The 20,987-nt window shown below is 42.0% G+C and overlaps 1 protein-coding gene across 1 annotated transcript; it reads right to left on the reverse strand.

The window, feature by feature from the left end:
- Positions 1 to 1,067: 1,067 nt before the first annotated feature.
- TMEM244 (transmembrane protein 244) lies at positions 1,068 to 20,446 on the reverse strand. The gene is made up of 6 exons (XM_089777157.1): positions 20,310 to 20,446; positions 14,730 to 14,924; positions 14,044 to 14,117; positions 5,991 to 6,116; positions 3,028 to 3,072; positions 1,068 to 1,427 (listed from the first exon to the last, which is right to left on the reverse strand). The coding sequence occupies exons 1-6, from the start codon at positions 20,444 to 20,446 to the stop codon at positions 1,333 to 1,335; spliced, it is 672 nt and encodes a 223-aa protein (XP_089633283.1). The 3' UTR covers positions 1,068 to 1,332.
- Positions 20,447 to 20,987: the final 541 nt, after the last annotated feature.

Genomic DNA, 20,987 nt, shown 5'->3' on the forward strand with positions numbered 1-20,987 from the left:
ACATGGTTCTCAAACGTATTTGATTTAAGCAAATGGATTAATGCACAAATGGCAATGGCTTGTATAATGTTGTGCAAACGTAGTCTGTTAAAAATCACAGTGTCATCTGAGGATCTGATATGTCTGGAGGAATCAGCTACACTAATTATTCAATGCTGTGGGTAAAATGTGCATAGTACTTTTTTTCTCTAATCTTTTTATGTCCCTCGCCATCCTCCACCCGCTGAGATTACATTCCATGACTACCAACTTAAGAACCGCTGCTTAAAGCAATTGTGAGGCTCTATATGGTCCAGTTTTGCTGTCCTTACTCAGGCCAAATTCAGGCCATATTCACTCTTGCTTTCAACTCAAGTCACTGGAGTTGCATGTAAGATGAATTTGGCTCACAGGGAGTCATGTTTAGCATGAACTGCAGGATAAAGTCTATTATATGTACAGATGAAGATCAATGTTAAGACAGTATTGTGTTTTTTTAAATAATTGCAATCTATAGGCTAGGCCTTGGGAACACAGGGAGTGAGAAAAGAATGGGTGCAAAAGTGGCTGTAAGCAATCTTTGCCTTTCTCAATTCCAGCACCACCAAATATTTATTGGTTCAGTAGTGGAGTTAGAGCACCCTTAAGGCTGCTCTTCATACATTTCGCTCCCTATGTCTCCATTCCCTATGCACTGCTGTGAAAGCCACGGGTCAGCTGGAGGTTGTTGCTCAGTGGTCATGTCCCTTTTATGTTCAACTTCATATGTTGCGGACTGCAAGAGGTGGTGGTACAGAGCTAGCTAAACTAGCTGTATGCTATTCAGGGATTCACCTGTATGAAGGAGACCCAGGAAGCAAGTGATGACGGCTTTGAAATTTCTTTGTACCACTGGAATGGCACAAAGAAACTGTAATGGAAAACCAGACACAAACCCAAGTATGTATTGACACTTTGTAAAATAAATTGTATTTCACAGTTTACAAAACAACAACCTTGGAAGCTTGAAATTAAGGTCTCTTTGCTTACTAATTTTTTCTTCTCTTCCTTGAATGCATACTGCTTTGTTATAGGGTTGTACATGAGTCTTGTGCTGCTGGCCTTGATCCCTTTCTCGCTTTTTGATTGGTTTATGTTTAGGGAAAGGGAATATGTTTCAATGTTTGCTTAGAGAGAAATACCCCCACAAACAGCAAAAAGTAATAGCAGGGAGTTTGTATACAGCTGTAAGAAATTAATGGTACAGTAGGTAAATGTTAGATTTATAGTCTTGATAGTGTATCTTACTTTATTAATGTAAATTACATCATAGAAATAATACAGACTCAGATACAAAGGTCTATTTTTTGCTTTTCAAAAATCATCAAGTACTGGGTAAATTAAGTTGTTTTTGAATAAGCAGTATGCCAAAATCTGTCCTCCACAAATCATCAAAATTAAGCCAGATCCTGAAAGGAAATGTAAGAATATTCTGTATTAATATTACGGTTGGTATACACACATTAAAATAATACTTAAACTGATCTGATTTTTATAAATAATAATAATTAATGAGAGAGTAGTTTTTGTTACACACTTCTCTGGTAATACAAAGAAAGTGAAACTCCTCATTCCAGTGACTTTGCTTTTTTCATTTTGAAAATATTGATTTTTCTCTTTCGTTTCTAACAACGAGGCCTTTTATTTTCATCTTTTTGGCCTGATCACACAACTGACTCTGTATGGTCACTGGCATTTGCCTATGCAGAACCTGTTGCAGGTCCAGAATTTTGTCTCTTTACCGAGGATTTCAGTACAGCTCTGGATACTTGTTAACTGCTCCTGGCTTCCACAGGTTTTTCTAAATCTCAAAAGTAATGGATTCTCGTATAGGAGGCAGGCATCTCTATATACTGAAGTTGGTGTGAGTTTTGCCATTCATTTCAATGGGAGCAGGATATAAATCAGAACCCAGATCCGTCCTATTGCATTCCTGTTGACTTCATGCAGTTTTATGGATCTATTCACTGTATCAATGTGATTGATATTAATGTACATAAACTGAGCAGGATTTGGCCCTAGAATATAGATTTTAAGGCTTGGCAAACATGAGGTCTGAACTACTTGCCTTTTTAAAATAGTATCTATTAAATTGGGTAGGGAATATACATGTCACTATCTTTCTTGTTTGAACTATTAAGATGAGCTTTTCCCTGAGGTCACATTCAGGCAGGTTCAGGGTCTCTTCTCCCTTCCAAAGTCCTTTCTTTACTTAGGAAATTTACTCCAGCCTTTCAGTGTTCTCTTCTGGGGGAGGTATGTCTCCCAAAAAAGGATACATTCAATCTCTGAGTTGCCTAAAAAAACCCTCTGGTTTATATATGTCCATTGGGCACAATTGGACTTCCAGTCAGAGTTTACCTCTGCCTATGGTGATCAGCTTGTCCTGGTATGGTAAGTCTTTGGAAGCTGCAGAGATCTGTCAGCTGTTTCCCTCTCCTGTGCTATGATGACTCTTGAGATACATCTATTTCAGAGGCACAGCAGCTTTTTCCTCTTAATTACCACACCCGTGTATGACAAGCTTCTTCTTAAGCTTGCTTCCTGCAGCCAGAGCAGACCTGGCAGGAGGCCTATTTTGTAGTGGTTAAGTTCAGAGGACTTCATTAGACTTCTTATTGGGATGGGGGTGTCCCCCATTATACACCACACATACATTGGATAGAGAGGGAAATCTTATAACTGGAACTAGATGAGTAATGGGAGTTTCAATATTTTCACTGAATCAAAACAAGCTTATGTGTGTTTAAATATTTTTTGTTTAAAAAAATTAAAGGAACTTTGCAAACGAAAAGTCACTAGAAAAAACTAAAATGTTTCTTTTTGACATTTAGAAAGGGTGGTACTTTTTGTTTGTTTGTTTTTTTGACCAAATGTTTGTGTCACTGAATCTATATTTTATGCCAAAAATAGGTTTGATCAAAAAATTTCACTTATCTCCACTGTTTTATAAATACTAGGAATCCACGCAGTTTGTGACTATTTCACAGTTTTATAATTGACCAGTACCTAAAGCTGTCCACCAGTGCGGCATCAGAGGGAATTCAGACATAACTGTAAAATGAGAAAAAGTTACATCATACATTATTTTAGGGTTATTTCTTACATGAAGAAAACTGAGTCTTGCACATTAGATAAGCTTTGCTACTGTGAGACATCCCTTTGGAAGTTAAATAAGGTGTAATTATTTCCTGGATTAAGGGCTTGTAATGTAAACTCTCTGAGGCAGAGACTGCCTCTTGTATAGTATCTAGTGCAGGGGGTCTCCAACCTTTTAAAGCATGAAATCCCTTTTTGAAATTAAGTGTAATTCAAGATCTACCTCAAACTCAAATACCCTGGCCCCACCTCCTTTGTGCCCCTTTTCTGAGGCCTCGCCCCTGCTCACTCCATCCTCCTTCCCTTCCTCTCCCATCCTCCCTCACTTTCAGTAGGCTGGGGCAGCAGGTTGGGGTGCAGGCTCTGGTCTTGGATTAAGGGATTTGGAGTGTGAGAGGGGCTCTGAGCTGAGTTTAGGGCAGGCAGTTGGGATACCAGAGGGGGTTCTAGGTGCAGGCTGTGGAAGGGTGTTTGGATGCAGAGTTGCTCAGGGCTAGGGCAGGGGTTTGGGGTGCAGGAGGAGGTTCATGACTGGGGTAGGGTTTCGGGACTTATATTTCTGCAGTAAAAATTAATAATAATAATAATAATAATAATAATTGAATTATTAATTGTATTTTCTTAATGAGGATTGAATAAAATGCATAAGATAACCATGGAAACCATCCTCCCTGGTAACTCCAATATGGTGCAGGGTTTTTGTAATTTTCCTTAACAGTAATTGTTTCTAAGGAAAGAGAAATTATTTAGCAGGATTAACAGGGCTATAAAACTGGAAGGATGGGATGAAAACCTTTAAAGGAAATATTACACCACCCTGATCCTGCAAGAAGGTATTCCAAGTGGAGCTTATTGCTGCAGAATCAAGGTTTTTTATTCAGCATATCAAGAAACTGATTCTAATGGTGAAGTCTGTTGATCTCTGGAACAATTTCTCATGGGAAATGGGGAAGTCTCATCCCTTAGGATATTTACAACCAAACTGGACAAGGCACACAAATAACTGGGAGAGGCAGATGATCTATGACTCCTTTCCTGTTTCTAAATTATAGGATAAAAATAGTAAGAATAATAGAATGGGTAGACAAATTCTCTATAAAAGCATTGTGATGGGATAAATAGACCCCACGTTGGCTCTGGCAAGGATGGGGTTAAACATATCTCCCAGTCAGCCATCCCTGCACTCTGCTAACAGAGATGGGTAGATCAGCAGGTGTTCCCACAAGTACAGTTGATGAGCCTCATTTGCAGAATGTAGCTCTTTTCTGCAGGGAAAGAGAGAGAGAGTGATTGACAAGTGACAAGGATGCTGGAGCAGAAAGTACGCTCTGCTTTCCTTGTGGCTCATTTCAGCTAAATCCCAACAACTTAGACCAGTGGTCACCAACCAGTAGATCGGGATCTACCGGTAGATCTTGGAACCTCTGACAGGGGATCCTAACTGGTTTGGCCAAGAGGTTATCAAGCCCAGTACTTCAACTGCCTCCCTACCCCCTGCCCTTTGGCTTGGAGATGTCTCCTCAGGAGCCTCTGCTTTCTGTGCAGGGCAGGAGAGGGAGAGGAGGGGTGCTGATGTCAAGGTGCCCCCTCTCCCACCCTGTATCCTATCTCCACAGAACAGAAGGGGGCACAGTAGGACTTGGGATAGAGTTTGCTGGCTGCTTTTGGGAGTAGTGCAGGGCCAGGACAGGGGTGAGCCTGCCTTAGCCCCACTGCACCACCACCCAGAAGGAGCCTGAGGTAAGCAGTGCCCAATTGGTGCCCACATCCTGAAATCCTGCCCCAGTCATGAACCCTTCCTGCATCCCAAGCCCCTGCCCTAGCCCCAAGCACGCCTGCATCCAAACACCCTCCCAGAGCCTGCACCTAGAACCCCCTCCTACATCCCAACTGTCTGCCCCAAGCTCAGCTCAGAGCCTCTCACCCGCCAAATCCTTTAATCCAAGACCACAGTCTGCAACCCAACCCTCTATCCCAGGTTGGTGAAAGTGAGGAGCAGCAAGTGAACTGGGGCAGGCCTCTGAGAAGGGGCACAAAGGAGGCGGGGGGAAAAGTATTTGGGTTTGAGGTAGATCTTGGATTGATTTAGAGCTTTTGTCATAGACTTGGCTGAGGCAAGTTTAAATTTTACACTGAATTATGGCTGAGGTATTTATATTTGAGCCTTAAAGGGATAGGACACTAAGGCTATGTCTAGACTGCAGGCTTCTTTCGAAAGAGGCTCTTTCGAAAGCATCTTTCGAAAGAGCCTCTTTCGAAAGATCGCGTCTAGACTGCAGGCGGATCTTTTGAAAGAGAAATCCGCTTTTTCGAAAGAGAGCACCCAGCGAGTCTGGATGCTCTCTTTCGAAGACGGCCTCTTTACATTGAAGAACGCCTTCTTTCGAAAGAGGAGCTTTCGAAAGAAGGCGTTCTTCCTCGTGAAATGAGGTTTACCGCCATCGAAAGAAAAGCCGCGTTCTTTCGAAATAATTTCGAAAGGACGCGGCTTGAGTCTGGACGCAGGGGAAGTTTTTTCGGGAAAAGGCTACTTTTCCCGAAAAAACCCCTGAGTCTGGACACGGCCTAAGATTGAGGACCCACCAGGCTGAAACTGCCAACAGGTAAGCTTCTTTCCTTGGCTGCCCTGTTCCCAGTGAAACCTCCTGAAAACAATGTGAGATAATTTAACATTTGGAAATTGTTGCAACAAGATTTTTAAATGGCCGTAACTCATCTATATGTGCTGCTTCAATGCAAGAAAGATGAACATTTGATGGGAAAATCTGAAGTAAAGGGCAAAATTAGTTCAATAAATATAAGATCAATAGTATTTGACTAGCTTCTATTCAATGAATGGCACAGTTCATATACTTAATAACATGCTCACTTACCAGCTGAAGTTATGATAATATGAATAGCAGTAACAGTAATAGCATAGTCCCAAACCCATTCTTCCACAATCAGGACAAACAGCAGCCCACAAACAAAGTAGGTTATCTCCAATGAAATCAGAAGAACTATAAAGAAAAATAGGGTACTTACTCCAAATAGAGTTTTGAAAGGTTGGTTCACATCCTTCTCATAAATGGCAACTAGCATTTCTCATTTCTGAAGTTAACCCGTGGCCTGGTCTACCCTAAAAAAATAGGTGGGTAATTGCTGCATGTGGCAGCTATATTAGGAGGAGCAAAAATACTGTCAGGTTAATCCTAGGTGTGAGGTTTTTTTAGTTCCTTCCTATGCAGTGCAGTTGACAGGAGTCTAAATGTGAAGCAGTGACCTAGAAGGGAATGGCTCAATATTTCACTACTGAGCAAAAGTCCCTGTTACAAAAGATTCTTTTGGGGTGTGTTCTGGCCAAGTCTCAGTTCTCTAATAACAAAAAATGAAGTACAATCCACTGGCTTCCATTTATAATGTGGTTTTATAACTTGAATGTGCCTTTGTTTTCATGCTAAAATGGCACGGAACTATCGTCTATATCATAAGTAATGGTGGGTTTGTTTTTTAAACACCTTTGTATGCAATAGTGTCTGCTACAGATGAGCACACTTACGTGCCAATTCGACAGGGAGACATCACTAAGGAGGAACTGTACGGATAGACCTATCCCTTGGTGTCCTAACTGTCAATAAAAGAAAAAAAAGCTGTCTGTTAAGAAATCATCACTATGGGTATTATAAATGTAGTCTTGCCTCAGCAAAAATATTAGGAAAATGAAATGTGTTTTCAAGGAGCCGGTATTTCATCTTAAAGTAAATTAAGGCCCTGATCCTAAATATCCCAATGCATTTGGTTAACATTAAGCATGTGACTAGTGACACTGAAGTCAATGGAACTACTCACATGCATAAGTATTGCAAGATCTTTGTAGTTGGTACAGAACTTTCAAAGTATAATACCTTACTTTTCCATAGAATCATAGAATAGCTCGAGAGATCACCAAGTCCAATCTCCTGCCTTCGGAGCAGGACCAAGCACCTTTTTAAAGGGACACAGTCAATGTTTATCCTACCAGTACTGCAAGTAACAGTTAAGGTTATATGACAGAGAGTAGAGAAAAATATTTTTCTGTTTCTCTTCAGTTTAATTTGTGCATGTATATATTGTCACTTTCATTCTTTTCCTTACATAGTCAGTTATTTAATAGTTTCCACTATTGCTTGTGCAGCTGTTTCACGTAGCAGTGAGAGAGAGGAAAAATTAAAAATCAGGAAAAGGTGATTGTAGATTCACCCCAAAACTGGAAGATATAGTTGAGCAAGTAGAGTACCTGAAGCTACTGTTAACTCTTTTTTTTTCTTTAATTGACTAGACTTCAAGTTGATTGTGTCCCTTTAAATTTTACTAATCATTTTAATGCTCATGAAAATGGGAAACTAATTTGAGCCAGGCACAGTGCAGGGAAGTTCTGTATAAGCTTCCCTATAAAATACCTTAATCCATATGTGTAATCTCAGTTATCAGCTTTGGGCTTCTCTTTGGTCACAACTCACTTTAGTAATGTGCACAACTGAGGCCTGTCATAAAAAGAACAAGATCGCATTCATTTGTGATCTCAGTCGAACACTTGAATCTTATCTATCTTTGTGTCAACAGACCTTCAGTAGCTGCTGTTATCGTCTATTTCGCACTGTTCTGCTAACAGCTAAACACTTTCTAAACAGAAAAGAGACTACTGCCCTAACTAACACATTAGTCTCCCAGCCATATTTTAAAAGGGATCTTATTAGTGAGTTTAGGTAAGCCACTAGCTGGTAATACTTCATTGCTACCACGTGCTAGGCACATATATTGTGGTCAGTGATGCAATTTTTCTATATCTCATAGGCTGCGTCTAGGCTGGCAAGCTTTTCCGCAAAAGCAGCTGCTTTTGCGGAAAAACTTGCCAGCTGGCTACACTGGCCGCTTGAATTTCCGCAAGAACACTGACAATCTCATGTAAGATAGTCAGTGTTCTTGCGGAAATGCTATGCTGCTTCCGTTCGGGCAAAGCCCTCTTGAGCAAATGCTTTTGCGCAAGAGGGCTAGTGTAGACAATGCAGTATTGTTTTGCACAAAAAAGTGCCATTTTCACGATCGGGAATCGGGGCTTTCTTGTGTAAAACCGCGTCTAGATTGGCACAGACGCTTTTCCGCAAAAAGTGCTTTTGTGGAAAAGCGCCTGTGACAATCTAGACGCTCTTTTCCACAAATGCTTTTAACGGAAAAACTTTTCCATTAAAAGCATTTGCAGAAAATCATGCCAGTCTAGACATAGCCATAAAGTTTAAATGTTATCAGAACTTGAGAAAATCAAAAAAAGAGCCATAACTTGAAGAAATATAGTCTTTTTACCAAGAATTGGCAGAAAGCTTCTAAATACAATTTATAATGCAAACGTGTTCAAAACAGTACCATTTTGGAAATTTGGAGAAATATTTAGCCCTAGGTGACATACTGTATGAATTTTCCCATGCTTTATGGCTATAGTCACATGACAATATGAGCTTGTTTATACTATGTTCCAGTGTTGTCATGTGGATTATGCTAGGTGGGTTTGTATAAATGTAGCAGAAGCATGAGTTCAGGGAGATGCTGTAGTACCCCCAGGTTTTGTGAGGGGGTCCCAGCTGATGGCCCTGCATCTGGGGCTCTGCTCCTAGTTCTGCTCCTGGTCCCACCTGCTGCTGATGCTGGGCCTGGAACTCTGCTCCTGGCCCCATGCTTGTACTTTGTTCCCACCCCCAACTGTAGTTCCAGTCTCAGCACCCTTATCCTTGTTTGTGTCCCTCTTCTCCTACTGGAGCCATTGCCTGGTCCTGGACCCAGCTCTGGAAAGAGGGGGCTTGGACAGAGGTAAGGAGGGGTGTGAGATGAGTTTGGGGAACCACTGGTTTCAGCACCCCTTTGGGCGGCAGGGAAGGGACGTTGCCTTCCCTGGTGCTCCTGTCAGCTGCCCACCGGACAACTGAGCGTGATGTCCTCTGCTTCCTTGGAAACCCCACTGCTTCCTCTGCACCATCCTACACCCCCTGAAGGTCCCAGCTGCTCACTGCATCCCTCCTCCTGTGGGCAGAGCAATGAGGAGTGAGACAGAGAACTGGTGGACTGAGGAGGCTCGTCTGGGTGCTGGGAAGCGGATTGAGAGTGATGGTGTGTCAGGAGGGCCAGCAGCTCAGCCCAATGTGGTTGGAATGTGTGGGCCAGGGGTTCTCCAGTTTGGGGGCCTCCTTATGGCTTTTTCTTTTATTGACGGGGGCATAGGGTTGGGCTCCAGCATGTGGGGACAGTCTTGGGCAGAAGGATCAGGGGCAGTGACCTTGCTTTCCCAAAATAGGTGTTCACCCACCGCCCATGAGTACCCCCACTGTAAAAAGTGTTCAAGTGTCTCTGCAAGAGCCATGAAACAACAAATGTGTGGAATGCAGCCTTCAGCAACAGTTCTCCACAAACTCACACATCTACCACAAAGTACATGCCTCCAGATGCTGCTGCTGTCCAAGATAGTATAAAAGATGTGACTGAAAGAACAACAGATTCTTTTAACACAGAATCTGGAGCAAGGCCAGACAACATATAGTCACTTGTGAGTATTGCAAGTGCAATGTTCGCTGTGCCCCCACCTGAAATTGCAGAAGATTTGAGCATACTAAGAGAGAATGGCACACAAGAAATGGAGCAGTTTTTAATAGTAGGCTGCAAAGGTGTGCGAGAGACCTCCTTGATCCCATAAAAAGGCATAATCTCAATTTGGTCATTTCAACAAAACGATTGATCAAAGGAAGCACAAGTTATTGATTTCCACATATTCAGCAAGCTATTAGCTCTTGCCTGGTCCAGAGATGTTGACATATAGGATTTGATTATATGTGAATCGGCATCTGTTCTGTTTCCATCTACAGCTTGGTCAGATCACTATGAAAGACCCAAAAGAGTAGCATGATGTCTTGTCTGGAGAAAAATCTCTCAATGGTTGAGCTATCAACAGACAATGAGCTAACATTAGCTATAACTGACGGTGTGCTGCATCTACCTAACACTGACAAGAGCAAAACTTTTGGGGAGCTGTCAAATCTGGTGCCGAATATTATCCTTGGACTAATGTGTCAATGCACTGTTGTTCATGGTGACAATTATGTAAATGATAATTCATCCAATGTGATGAGAGTGCCTGGCGAGGCCATGTCCGAACACAAGAAGTTCAGAACTCTATTACCATTAACAAAGCAATGCTTGAAGATGACATCAAATACACAGCACAAATCAAACATCGCAAACTATCTCCTCCCAGTGACTGGATTGTGAAATGTGACCAAAGACTTCTATGTGGTCATTTTGCTGGTGGGTTTCACAACATTGCATAAACAGTGAAAGTAGCACCTGGCAATTGCTCTGCAGTACCAGAACTCAATGCTAGGAAGCACATTTACAGACCAGTGGTCTTTTATTTTGGGTCTGCACATCCTAAACTCATAACTCCGATCATCTGAAGAAGTGGGCTGTGCCCACGAAAGCTCATGATACCATCTACATGTTTTGTTAGTCTATAAAGTGCTACCAGATCTTTTGGGGTTTTTTAAGTTTATAGTCTTATATGTTATTCATGCAAAGCAAATATTTAAATTAAATAGAATGTTAATGTGGAGCTTGGACACCAACATTGCATTCATTTGTGGGGTGGATGAATTCTCTTTCAAAACTGTTGCTGGTCAAAGGAAGCGTGGCAATGGACCTGGGAAGAGACTTTAGCAGTCTTATGCTGCCAGACATTGGTGCTGAAGGTTTCAGGGTCATGGGAAGCAAGAGATGGCTGAAGACAACAGTTGAGTACAGAGTGCAGCACTCACAGAGAATCTGAAACCTCTTAGGAGCAGTGTATCTCAGCCAGAGAAAGAGACTAAGGCAATCTGTGTTTCACTGATGTCTTGACGGTACTGTGATAAGAAGGAAGCATATCTGGACAACAAGTGCTTTAAATTGTTTGCTAAGAACAAAACTGGCGAGAAACTAATATCAACAATGGGATCTTCCATGCATCACCTGAATTGTGCAATTTATCCATCATGTATGTAGCCATGCAAACAGATCGGTATCTTCAAGTGTCCCCTGTCAGCAACAGATAAGTGATAGGCAGCATTGAGCATCTTGTTCCTAATACAGTCCTGCTATCCCCTGCTCTACAAGCTGTCATCACCTTTGTGGAGCAGGGCTGTGATAATACCTGTGAAACAGGGAGATGCAAATGCCACAAGAAGGCTTTGAGGTTGTCCAAGGTATACAACAGTGCAGTAACAAGGGTGACAACAGAGTACTGAACACATCCAGGGCAGGTTCTGAGGAGGAGGAGAAATGTTTCAACAATCTGCTACGTTCTGTGTCTATTTTCTGGGTAAATATAGCTTGAAGCACTGTTGCATTACACATTCAGGACCTCATAGTTACACTTAGAGGTTACATAAGAGTACCTGGTTATATTTTTGTTATTCACACGATAGTCATACAAGATGTTCTACTGCCCTTCCATTTAGAGTCATACTGTTCCATTTAGAGTCATTATATCACTGAATATAATGTACTGTCATTATATTCAGTGATAATTACAATTTTACCACATGTTTTCTACTTATGCCCCCAGCAGAGGAAATAACATCAAAAATACAGGATTTATAGTTGGAAGTAAGGCATTATTATCTGGATAATTTAATTAAAATAGCAGATAGAATAGAATGATTTGAGAAGGTTTTCTACAAATAATGATAAATATTTTGATGTAGTAAATGGTATAAACAAGCTCATACAGTCATATAACTATAGATTTTTGCTTTAACCAAAGGCAAAAGAGTATGGGGTAATGCATAAAATATATTGTTTGGGATTAAATAATTCCAAAGCTTTCCAAAACAGTACTATTTTGAGTACATCATTGCATTATCATTGTATTTTAGAAGCTTTGATCATTTTGGTCAAAATTAAACCAGTTCTTTGAGCGATGACCTTTTTTGTGATTATATTGATTTTTTCCGACTGAAAGCCAATAATGTTCACTTTACACATTACATGATATAGAAAAACTGCACCACTTTTGGCATCTATATCCATCCTTATGATGACCATTACGTATGTGCCTAACATGTGGTAGCAATGACATTTTTCTAACTGATGGGTTAACCTTTAGTGCCCAAAATGGGTCCAGGCTGGTTGACTATATTGTACAACCAGCTTAATATATCTTCAATATATCTTGTTGAGCACTGTACATGTGAAGACTGGTAACAAACTAATGTTATAATTTAAATACAAATTCTATCAATCAGTTTGAAATTCAGTATTTACATTGGCATTGTGTACATGGAAACTAATTCAATCCATTTTTCTCCTAATCTAAATATTTTTTACATTTAAAATCAAATCAATAATAGTACTGAACAAGCATCCCTTCACTTTCTATCCCTGTTAGAGGTTAAGATTATGATCTAAATGATTTATATTTGAACAGCTCTAATTCCAGTGTAGTTTTCCTTTTGCAACATAGAGTCCAAACCTGCTGATGCTTAATTTATGTAAATGCTTCTTTTTTCTCCTACAGACAGTAATGGCTTGGAAAGGGTCACTGTCTTTAAGATCTTGGATAAATATGTACAGTGATTTGTATTAGCTCAAACTATACTTTATTCTCGATTTAATATATTGCATTGCCATTGGACAAAATCCTGAAGTCTTATCTTACTTTGTATTCACTCCTTGCACTGAAAAAAATCACCATTTATGTCAACGAGGTTTATGTGATTAATAATTTGTTTTATTATTTAGAAGGCCTTATTAGTAGCTGAGTTGAATATGGATTATAGGAAGCTTTGCTATAGTAGAGATTAAATTTAGTAATGTCGTCTTCATGGTAGAACAATTGGTTTCAATTGAGAGATGCAAATTGGGAAGAAGAGAGAAATGGAAAAGGCTAGCAACGAGTAAAATTATGTCTGCAATACCAAGTTTTGCCAACAGAACTTGTCAACATCCAAAAGTCAACAAAAGAAAAATTGCCATAGGGTGTTCACACTTACTCCCTCTGTCAACAGATCAGTTCACACTGGGAGCACCATCATTGATAGTGTAAGTAATGTACTGTAGGTATGTATCCCACAGTGCCGTGTTGTGGAAAGGCAGAGCTGATCTCTGTGCATCTTGGGATTCCCTCTGAATTCTCCCACAGCCTCCTCAGCTACTGGGAGCAGTATTATGTATAGCTCAGTGAGCTCCCTGTGCTGAGGAATGTCAAAACAACACAGCAGCCTGTCCTCCTCCCCCTGCAGCAGCAGTCTGCCTGCCCCTGTGTTCCTAGTGCAGGGCAGAACAGAAGCAGTCCAATTATTTGCTCTTTGTTTGTTCCCCAAACAAAGCAGCTCACTCAGCTCTCAGATACTTCCCAGAGCTTTGAAAGACAAGGGGTGCATGACTTCAGGGCAGCAGAAATCAAAGCAGAGCAGAGCCATCAGGGCAGGCATTGAGGATATTGGCAGAAGCCAGCTCTGTCTACAGTGGCTCTTTGTCAACAACAAAGGGAGGGGAAAAGAAAAAAGTCTTTCACGGGGTGGAAGTTTTTTGTCACCGAAACTAGGTATTTTTCCCACCAAAAGTCCCATTGCAGTGTGTATGCTCTCACCATTTTATCACCAAAAAGGCAGGTTTTCATGACAAAACTTTGCACTGTAGACAAAGCCTAAGAAGACAAGAAATATCTTAATGTATAGTGATACCCTGTTGAAGAGCTATGGAGAGATGAGCAAACACTTCATGTTCAATACAATTAAAACATCATTAAAAATATTGAAGCTAGGTGGAGAGGCATTATTAAAATATCTTGCGATACTTTGTACATATACATGCAGGGAGAGGAAGCTGGGTTTATGGGTACAAACAGTCTATTTTCTTACTTCTACAAAAACGAAAACAAAATCAAGTTACCTAAATAATTTGGATTTATCCATGAGGGATTTGTCTTAAAATCAAAAGGTGCCAAACCATCCAACATTTCCAATCTGTGGAGATTTAAAAAAAAATCATTTGCAAACCTTTGCATACACTACCAATGTTAATTCATTTACAGTCCCAGTTAACGCATTGCTAAATGTAGCTTACTCTATGAGCTCTTTTAAATAAGATTCCAAATTGAATAAGATGGGATGGAAAAATTCACAAGTATCTGTGGTTTACTGCTACTGTGTGTTGTGGGTTTGCCTTCCCATGCTGTCTATGGTCTTCACTCTGATTTAATATCAATTTGACATCCCAAGCATTCTTAATGACTTTCTGAAGCAATGCAACTTATCTTTCTGGCAACCACAAAAAACACCTTTATTTGAAAAACTTGTAACCTTTCCCCTAGTGCTCAGGTATTCAATAAATATAAGTCAACTGATGTGATAAAAAATGAAGAAATTTGAGCCACACAGGCAACTAAAACATTTTTTTGTGTCCACGTCCTAATTTGTTCAATGAAAGTTCAAGCCATCTGATGCTTAAAACTGTGTTTACAACATAACTGAGAACATATTCTAGACTTCTCCCTCTCTGCTGCTCCTCCAGCTTGTAAATCATAAATGTCCCATTTATGTTTAGGCATATTAATTATAAATGCTAGAAATTCATACCTGAATGCTGTGAAACAAATGCTTAGGACTATGTAGTACACAGCGTAGAAAACTACTACACATATCAACAGGTTCAGCAGCACAATCTGTAAAGAAAAAATGAAATTAAACTTACCTTCTTTTCTGCATTTGCCAGGTGGAGTGCGTAGGAGAAAGAAAGAGCCTGAAGCATGGGCTTGTGTAAGGCCTGAGGCGTGAACCAAAGTGAGTAAAAGTTATACAATGAGAAACAAGCAAAACCTGTCAAAAGCAGATGTTTGCCTGCAGGTCCATGTCAGGGACATGAACTCGGCATTAGTACCGCTGGCACTGCTAAAACACATAGAACATGTAAATGCATTCCAACAGGGCTATACAAGGACACCCCAACCTAGCACACAATAGAATAGTTTGACAAAAGCAATGAATCGTGATATTTTATCTGAAACATTAGGAGTGAAAGCACAATCACAGGTGGTGAATAGGAATGTTTTGGCAGAAAGTAAAAGAGGAGGTAACAAACAAGTCATGAAATGTGTAAGATGACATAAGATGTGTATCACAGATTGTTTGTCTATAAATGAGGGGGTACCTCGACTTGACTTTTTGTCCAGCCAAAAGGGCAGTGATGAATCTCTGTCACTGACAGGTGAGTCCATTCTCATGGGCGCACATTATTTGTGTCCTTATAGTCTACCAAGTGCTATTACTATGTTTAATATACAGTAAACCTGTCTTGGGTCCCTTATTTGATTCTGTGGTCTTTGGGGTCAAGTATCAGAGGGGTAGCTGTGTTAGTCTGCATCTGACAAAGTGGGTCTTTGCCCACGAAAGCTTATGTTCCAATACATCTGTTAGTTTATAAGGTGCCACAGGACTCCTTGTCGCTTCTGTGGTCTTTGGGGCTCTCTCAGAGTCTGCTGTGTAGGCTACTTGCACAAAGTCATTGCAGCACACAGGAGGAGCGCGCACACGCATCTGAATGATTATCATTGGACAGAGAAAGATGCCTGCCAGGACATCACACCTATGATTTCTGACAGCCACAAAGTGCCATGAAATGATGCTAGGTTTCTAACTAATATTTTGTGTAATGTTTGAGGAGAAAGAAGTACTTGGGTAGGATTTTTGAGCTCATCTTATATAAAGTTCTGAAGTAAATGACACAGTGTTATTGTTCTGTGTTTCTTAAACCAACCAACCCTAAAACTTATCCATGTTTTCATATTTTAAAAGAAATGTGCAGTGTAGTGTACATTACTTTGTTGTTATGTATCCACAGATGAACTGCTAGAACTAGATATAATCAAAATGGCAGATGAAGAGCACGTTTCCTGGCAGTTAATGATCCGCAGGAAGTGTTAAGAGCCTAAGAAGATCCAGTAGCTTAATCAAGTCCAGTTATTAAACGCCAGGAAATACCCTCCCTGTAATTGCCATCATGAAGTGTATGCAAATATACACATAGAAAACCGTACAGTATTAATGCTTTTATCCTGTCGTTATGTCTAGAGCTCCACGTGGTGCTACTATATAGTTTTGCTGATAAGGACACAGACTGCTTTTTAAGTAGACGTTTTAAGAGATGTAATTTGTATATCAAAAAAAAAATAATTTTAAACCCTTACTGAGGCAATTTGTAAAAAAAAAAAAAAAAATCAAGTTTTAGAAAGCAACCATTTTCTAATGGTCTAAGCCAGGGGTGGGCAATGGGGCCTCCATGGGCCAGATCCGACCTATCAAGCCAGTGGATCCAGGCTACAGCCCCCCTGCCACTACAATCCCAGGCCACTTGAGACCTGGGGACAAGGATGTGCACCAAGTCTTCTCCCCACACTAAGGGTGCGTGGCATCAGAGGGAACCAATAGCAGGGTGGATGCAGGGGGCAAGAGACTTCTCATGCTTCCCCTCCCCTACGTCCTGATTGGCCTGGTGGTTGGAGAGGGGAGAGCGTGAGGTCTCCTCCTGCTGTGGTGCCTAGAGGGAACTGCTAGCTGTTTTAAAACAGCTGGTGATTCTCTTGATGGGGGGAGACTTTATGGGCTCTCCTACCCCCAGGCCAATCAGGGTCTGTGGGAAGGGGACCACAAGAAGTCTCCTAGCCCCACCCCTTCCACCCGAGGCCCTGCCCCTTCCAGGGCAGCCTGGTGTCACTTTGAAGTGGCCCCTTTTAAAAAATATTGCCCACCTCTGATCTAAGCAAAAGTCTGGAAAAAAAAAGAAGATGGTTGAATTGTATTCCATGCTTTGTTACAGACTTCCTGAGATATCTTGGGGCGATGCCTCAATTTTACAGATGAGGATAACATGCATCACAGCAGAGTTGTGAGGCAATGTGCTTAAAGTGTCTTAAGATCCTTTGGTGAAAGCTGCCCTAGACATGTACAGTATCATAATTCATAGATTAAAAGGCTAGAAGGGACCATTGCAATCTAGTCTGACTTTCCAGATAACACAGGCAATAAGACTTCCCTGAATTAATTGCTGGAGATCTGACCACGGTTTTATTGCTCTATGTCCCTCCCTTTCCTTTTTTTTAAGTAGCTTCTTTCCTCTCATTCTTGATTACCCCTTTCAGATTTACCAGCACCACATACCCATTTCAGTTTTATTCTTTCCCCTAACTCTCCCATTTTCATCTGTGTATCACATTGCCTCTCCTCAGCTCCTTCCCAGCACGTTCTCTTAGTCCTGTGATATCCAACATCCTAGCCACTGACCACATGTGGCTATTGGCCAGTCGAGTGTGGCTAGTTTGCTATTACACTTTAGTGGCTATTGCTTCAGAATTGGTTGGATACCACGGCCTTTTTCTCTGCAGTTCCTGATCTCTTTCTTACTTCCTTCACACAGGCGAACCATTCCCTTCCTAGGCATCTAACTCTTTTTTCCTCGTGTGCTTCATCCCCTCCTCTATCTCTGGAGAGTAAATATATGTGCATGTTTAATGCTTCCATGTGGTCAGGTGCCTGGTTGCCTTTTTCTAGCTCTTGCTCTCTGGCAGCTCTTGCATTGTGCAAGAAGTGAGACAGGTGCAGAGTGGAAGCAGCAGATGAGTGCAAGAGGAGAAGGCAACTGACACCCATCTACCTGCCTTGTAGCTAGAATGGCGGATGAAAGTCTGTACCAAGATTTTTCTTCCATTGCAGTCAAAGACCCATACAAAAACAAAAGGAACATTAGAGCACTGAGTGTTTTTTGGTATTTGCAAGTAGTAATTTGTAAAGATCTGTAGGCATTTGCAGTTTGGTAAATTCCAGTCATTATTTTCATATTAGTAGGCAGGACACAGATTTCATGCTCTGGGCCTAATTCTTCACTGCTTTGCACGTTGGTAACCATTTACACCTGTGCAAAGTGACCGTGAAATACTAAAATTCTGGTAGCATTTTACACCCATATTACATAGTGGTAAATGATTTCACAAGGTGCCAGGTGATGGAAAATGAGGCCCTCAGCAAAATCCCTTTATCAGGAGCTGTCATCTTCCCTGAAGGCAGATTGATATCAATCCTACTGGGAACAATAGGAGATGATGTTGCTTTGTTAGCCTTTAGGCTATGTCTACACTGGAAAGTTTTGGCAACGAAAGTAATGTTGACACGCGAAAGTTGCCAAATTATGTTACACTGCGGTCCCTTCCAGTCCTATTATTCTATGATTGAACATAGCATGGCCAAATTTTTAGCTCCCCCATTGACAGAAAGATGCATCCCACAGTGCCTGGCATCACCTTCAGTCGCTAGGCACCATGGGAATGTGAAATGCAGTGCAAGGCATTTTAGGAATGTGAAAAACATCCTATCAGCCACCTCCTTCCTTCACAACTCTCCCAGGGCTTGCAGCTTTTGTGCCATTTGAAACTGCCCAGTTTTTGCTGCACACTCCAGCATCTGCTGTGAGAAATGATGGACCTCAGACGTCTCTCCTATGCTGTGGTCAGTATATTGTCAGAGGAAGAAGACTTGGAGGAAGATGATAGTGTGAGTGACACAAACAGCAGCAACTTGGCATTACGTTTGTCTGTCACAAAGCATCTGTGCAGAGTAGACTGTCACTGCTGGGTTAGGGAAACCAGCACTGAGTGGTGGGATTGCATTGCCATGCAGGTGTGGGATGAAGAGCAGTGGTTACAGAATTTTAGGATGCATAAAGAAACCTTCCAGGAGCTGTGCGCTGAGCTGGTCCCTGACTACATAACAAGGACATCCAATTGAGAACTGCTCTCTCAGTAGGGAGGTGTGTTGTGATTGCTTTGTAGAAGCTTGCGACTCCCAGTTGCTACCATTCCGTTGCAAATTAGTTTGGAGTGGGGAAGTCTATTGTCAGGACAGCACTTATGCAAGTGTGCAAGGCAATAAATTGCATTGTGCAGTGTAGGGCTGTGACTCGGGGAAATGTGGATGACAGAGGGGCTGGCTTTGCAGAAATGAGCTTAGCAAACTGTGGTGGGAGAATGGAAGGCACACACACGTTCCCATTGTAGCGCCACCTCACCTTGCCACAGAGTGCATCACTTGGAAGAGATACTTCTCCCTGGTGCATCAGGCACTTGTGGATCACTGTGGGTGTTTCACAGACATAAATGCAGGGTGGTCTGGAAAGGTGCATGATGCAGGCATCTTCTGGAACAGTGGCCTGTACAGAAAGCTGCAGGCTGGGACTTTCTTTCCAGGACAGAAAATTACTTTGGGGGATGTGGAAATGCCCATAGAGATACTCAGTGACCCAGATTATCCCTAATAGCCCTGGTTCATGAAGCCTTACACAGGGCACATGGACACCAGTAAGGAGAGGTTTAACAATAGCCTAAGTCAAAGCCACATGGCTGTCCAATCTGCCCCAAGGTGATGGCCACATGCTGTGGCTTACATAATTTCTGTGAGAGTCAGGGTGAAGCATTTGCCCATGGGTGGAGGACTGAGGCACAGCGCCTGGACACACAGTTTGAACAGCCAGGCACTCGGTGCTGTCAAAGGAGCCCATAGGGCGGCCATCAACATCAGGGAAGCTCTGAGGACAGTGAGGGGCAATGGCATTCATGTGTATTGGGATTGCTTCTCTGCCTCATCCACTACTCATCCTGAGCAAAGCATTCCCATGAAACCAAGGGATGTTACAGGTTTCCCCAGAGGCCAGAGCAATTGGTATGGATTGTGTCACACAAACCTGGGCTCTGCTTCTGGATGCAAGCAGGGGGCGCCCTGCTCCTTATGCGGACCAACTCTGTGCCACCTTGGTACCACTGGCACAGATGGAGGAATGTTTGGGAGGGTGTTGTACCACAGGAGTGGGGAAACAGCAGCCCTGGCATGGAATCTCTATGAGGAAATTAATAAGTACCTCGGGAAAAGCTTCGACACCATCTTTCAGCAAGATTCTATTGATATCTCTGAGTGCATCCATGCCCTGCTTAGCCATAACACTGAGCCAGGCAGGGCTTAGCCAGCTCATAAAAATACAGCCACTGGTCGCCGCCCCACCCCCCACTCCCGCTGCAATAGAGCATCTCACCCTTGCTTCATGCTCCATGTCCAGCTGCTGCTGAGACTCAGCATGAGCCTCGGGACTTAAGAACAGTTCCTGACTGCCAGCTATACCAGGTAACCCTTGCAATGATACCCTCCTTGTTGTCCACCTCTACCTCTTCAACAAGAGCTTCTTCCTCCAGGTTAAGTCCTGTTTCTGCTGACTCTATGCCATGGGAAGCATCTACAGGGTTTTTGGCTGTGGACATGAGAATCCCACCCAGGATTGTGTCCTGTTTTTTATAAAAATGGCATGTCTTGGGTGCAGCACCAGACCAGTGGTTTGCCTCCTTCACCTTGTGGTATGACTGCTGGAGTTCTTTTATCTTGACTCTGCTTTGCAGGGTGTCTTATAGGCTTGAGAAATATGACCATACACGTCCCAGTTCCTATGGGTCACTTGCAGTTATGATAGCACCGTTTCTTCACTCCAACAAACAGATAAGATCCAAAAGCAAGCGAGCATTTGGAGTGACAATCACCTCGATTCCCTGAGAAGATGCCATGAGGAGCATTCCACAATGAGCCAGCAAGAAGGAAATGGATTTTAAAGTTCCTGGGCTTTACAAAGGGAGGGCCACATATCTGTAATCTGTTTACCTTTTTACCTGCTGAAGAGCAGCAGAGTTCAAAGCATTAGCCAGAGTGGCTAACTGGACATTGTGGAAAACATCCTGGAGTTCAATAAACTCAAAAAGCCTACTGTAGTACACATTGCATGATTGTTGACAGTAAAATGGAAGGAAGAGA

Source organism: Pelodiscus sinensis, chromosome 3 (genome assembly GCF_052426305.1).
Source record: "Pelodiscus sinensis isolate ZL-2025 chromosome 3, ASM5242630v1, whole genome shotgun sequence".
Classification (NCBI taxonomy): domain Eukaryota; kingdom Metazoa; phylum Chordata; order Testudines; family Trionychidae; genus Pelodiscus; species Pelodiscus sinensis.

Coding starts and splice junctions, on each gene's coding strand:
- TMEM244 (XM_089777157.1), bottom strand. CDS start 20,446: ATGTCCACAGCCAAAAACCCTGTAGATGCTTCCCATGGCATAGAGTCA. Junction 14,118..14,729: donor ATTTGTTTCACAGCATTCAG/GTATGAATTTCT, acceptor AAATCTCCACAG/ATTGGAAATGTTGGATGGTT. Junction 3,073..5,990: donor TATTATCATAACTTCAGCTG/GTAAGTGAGCAT, acceptor CTCATTTTACAG/TTATGTCTGAATTCCCTCTG.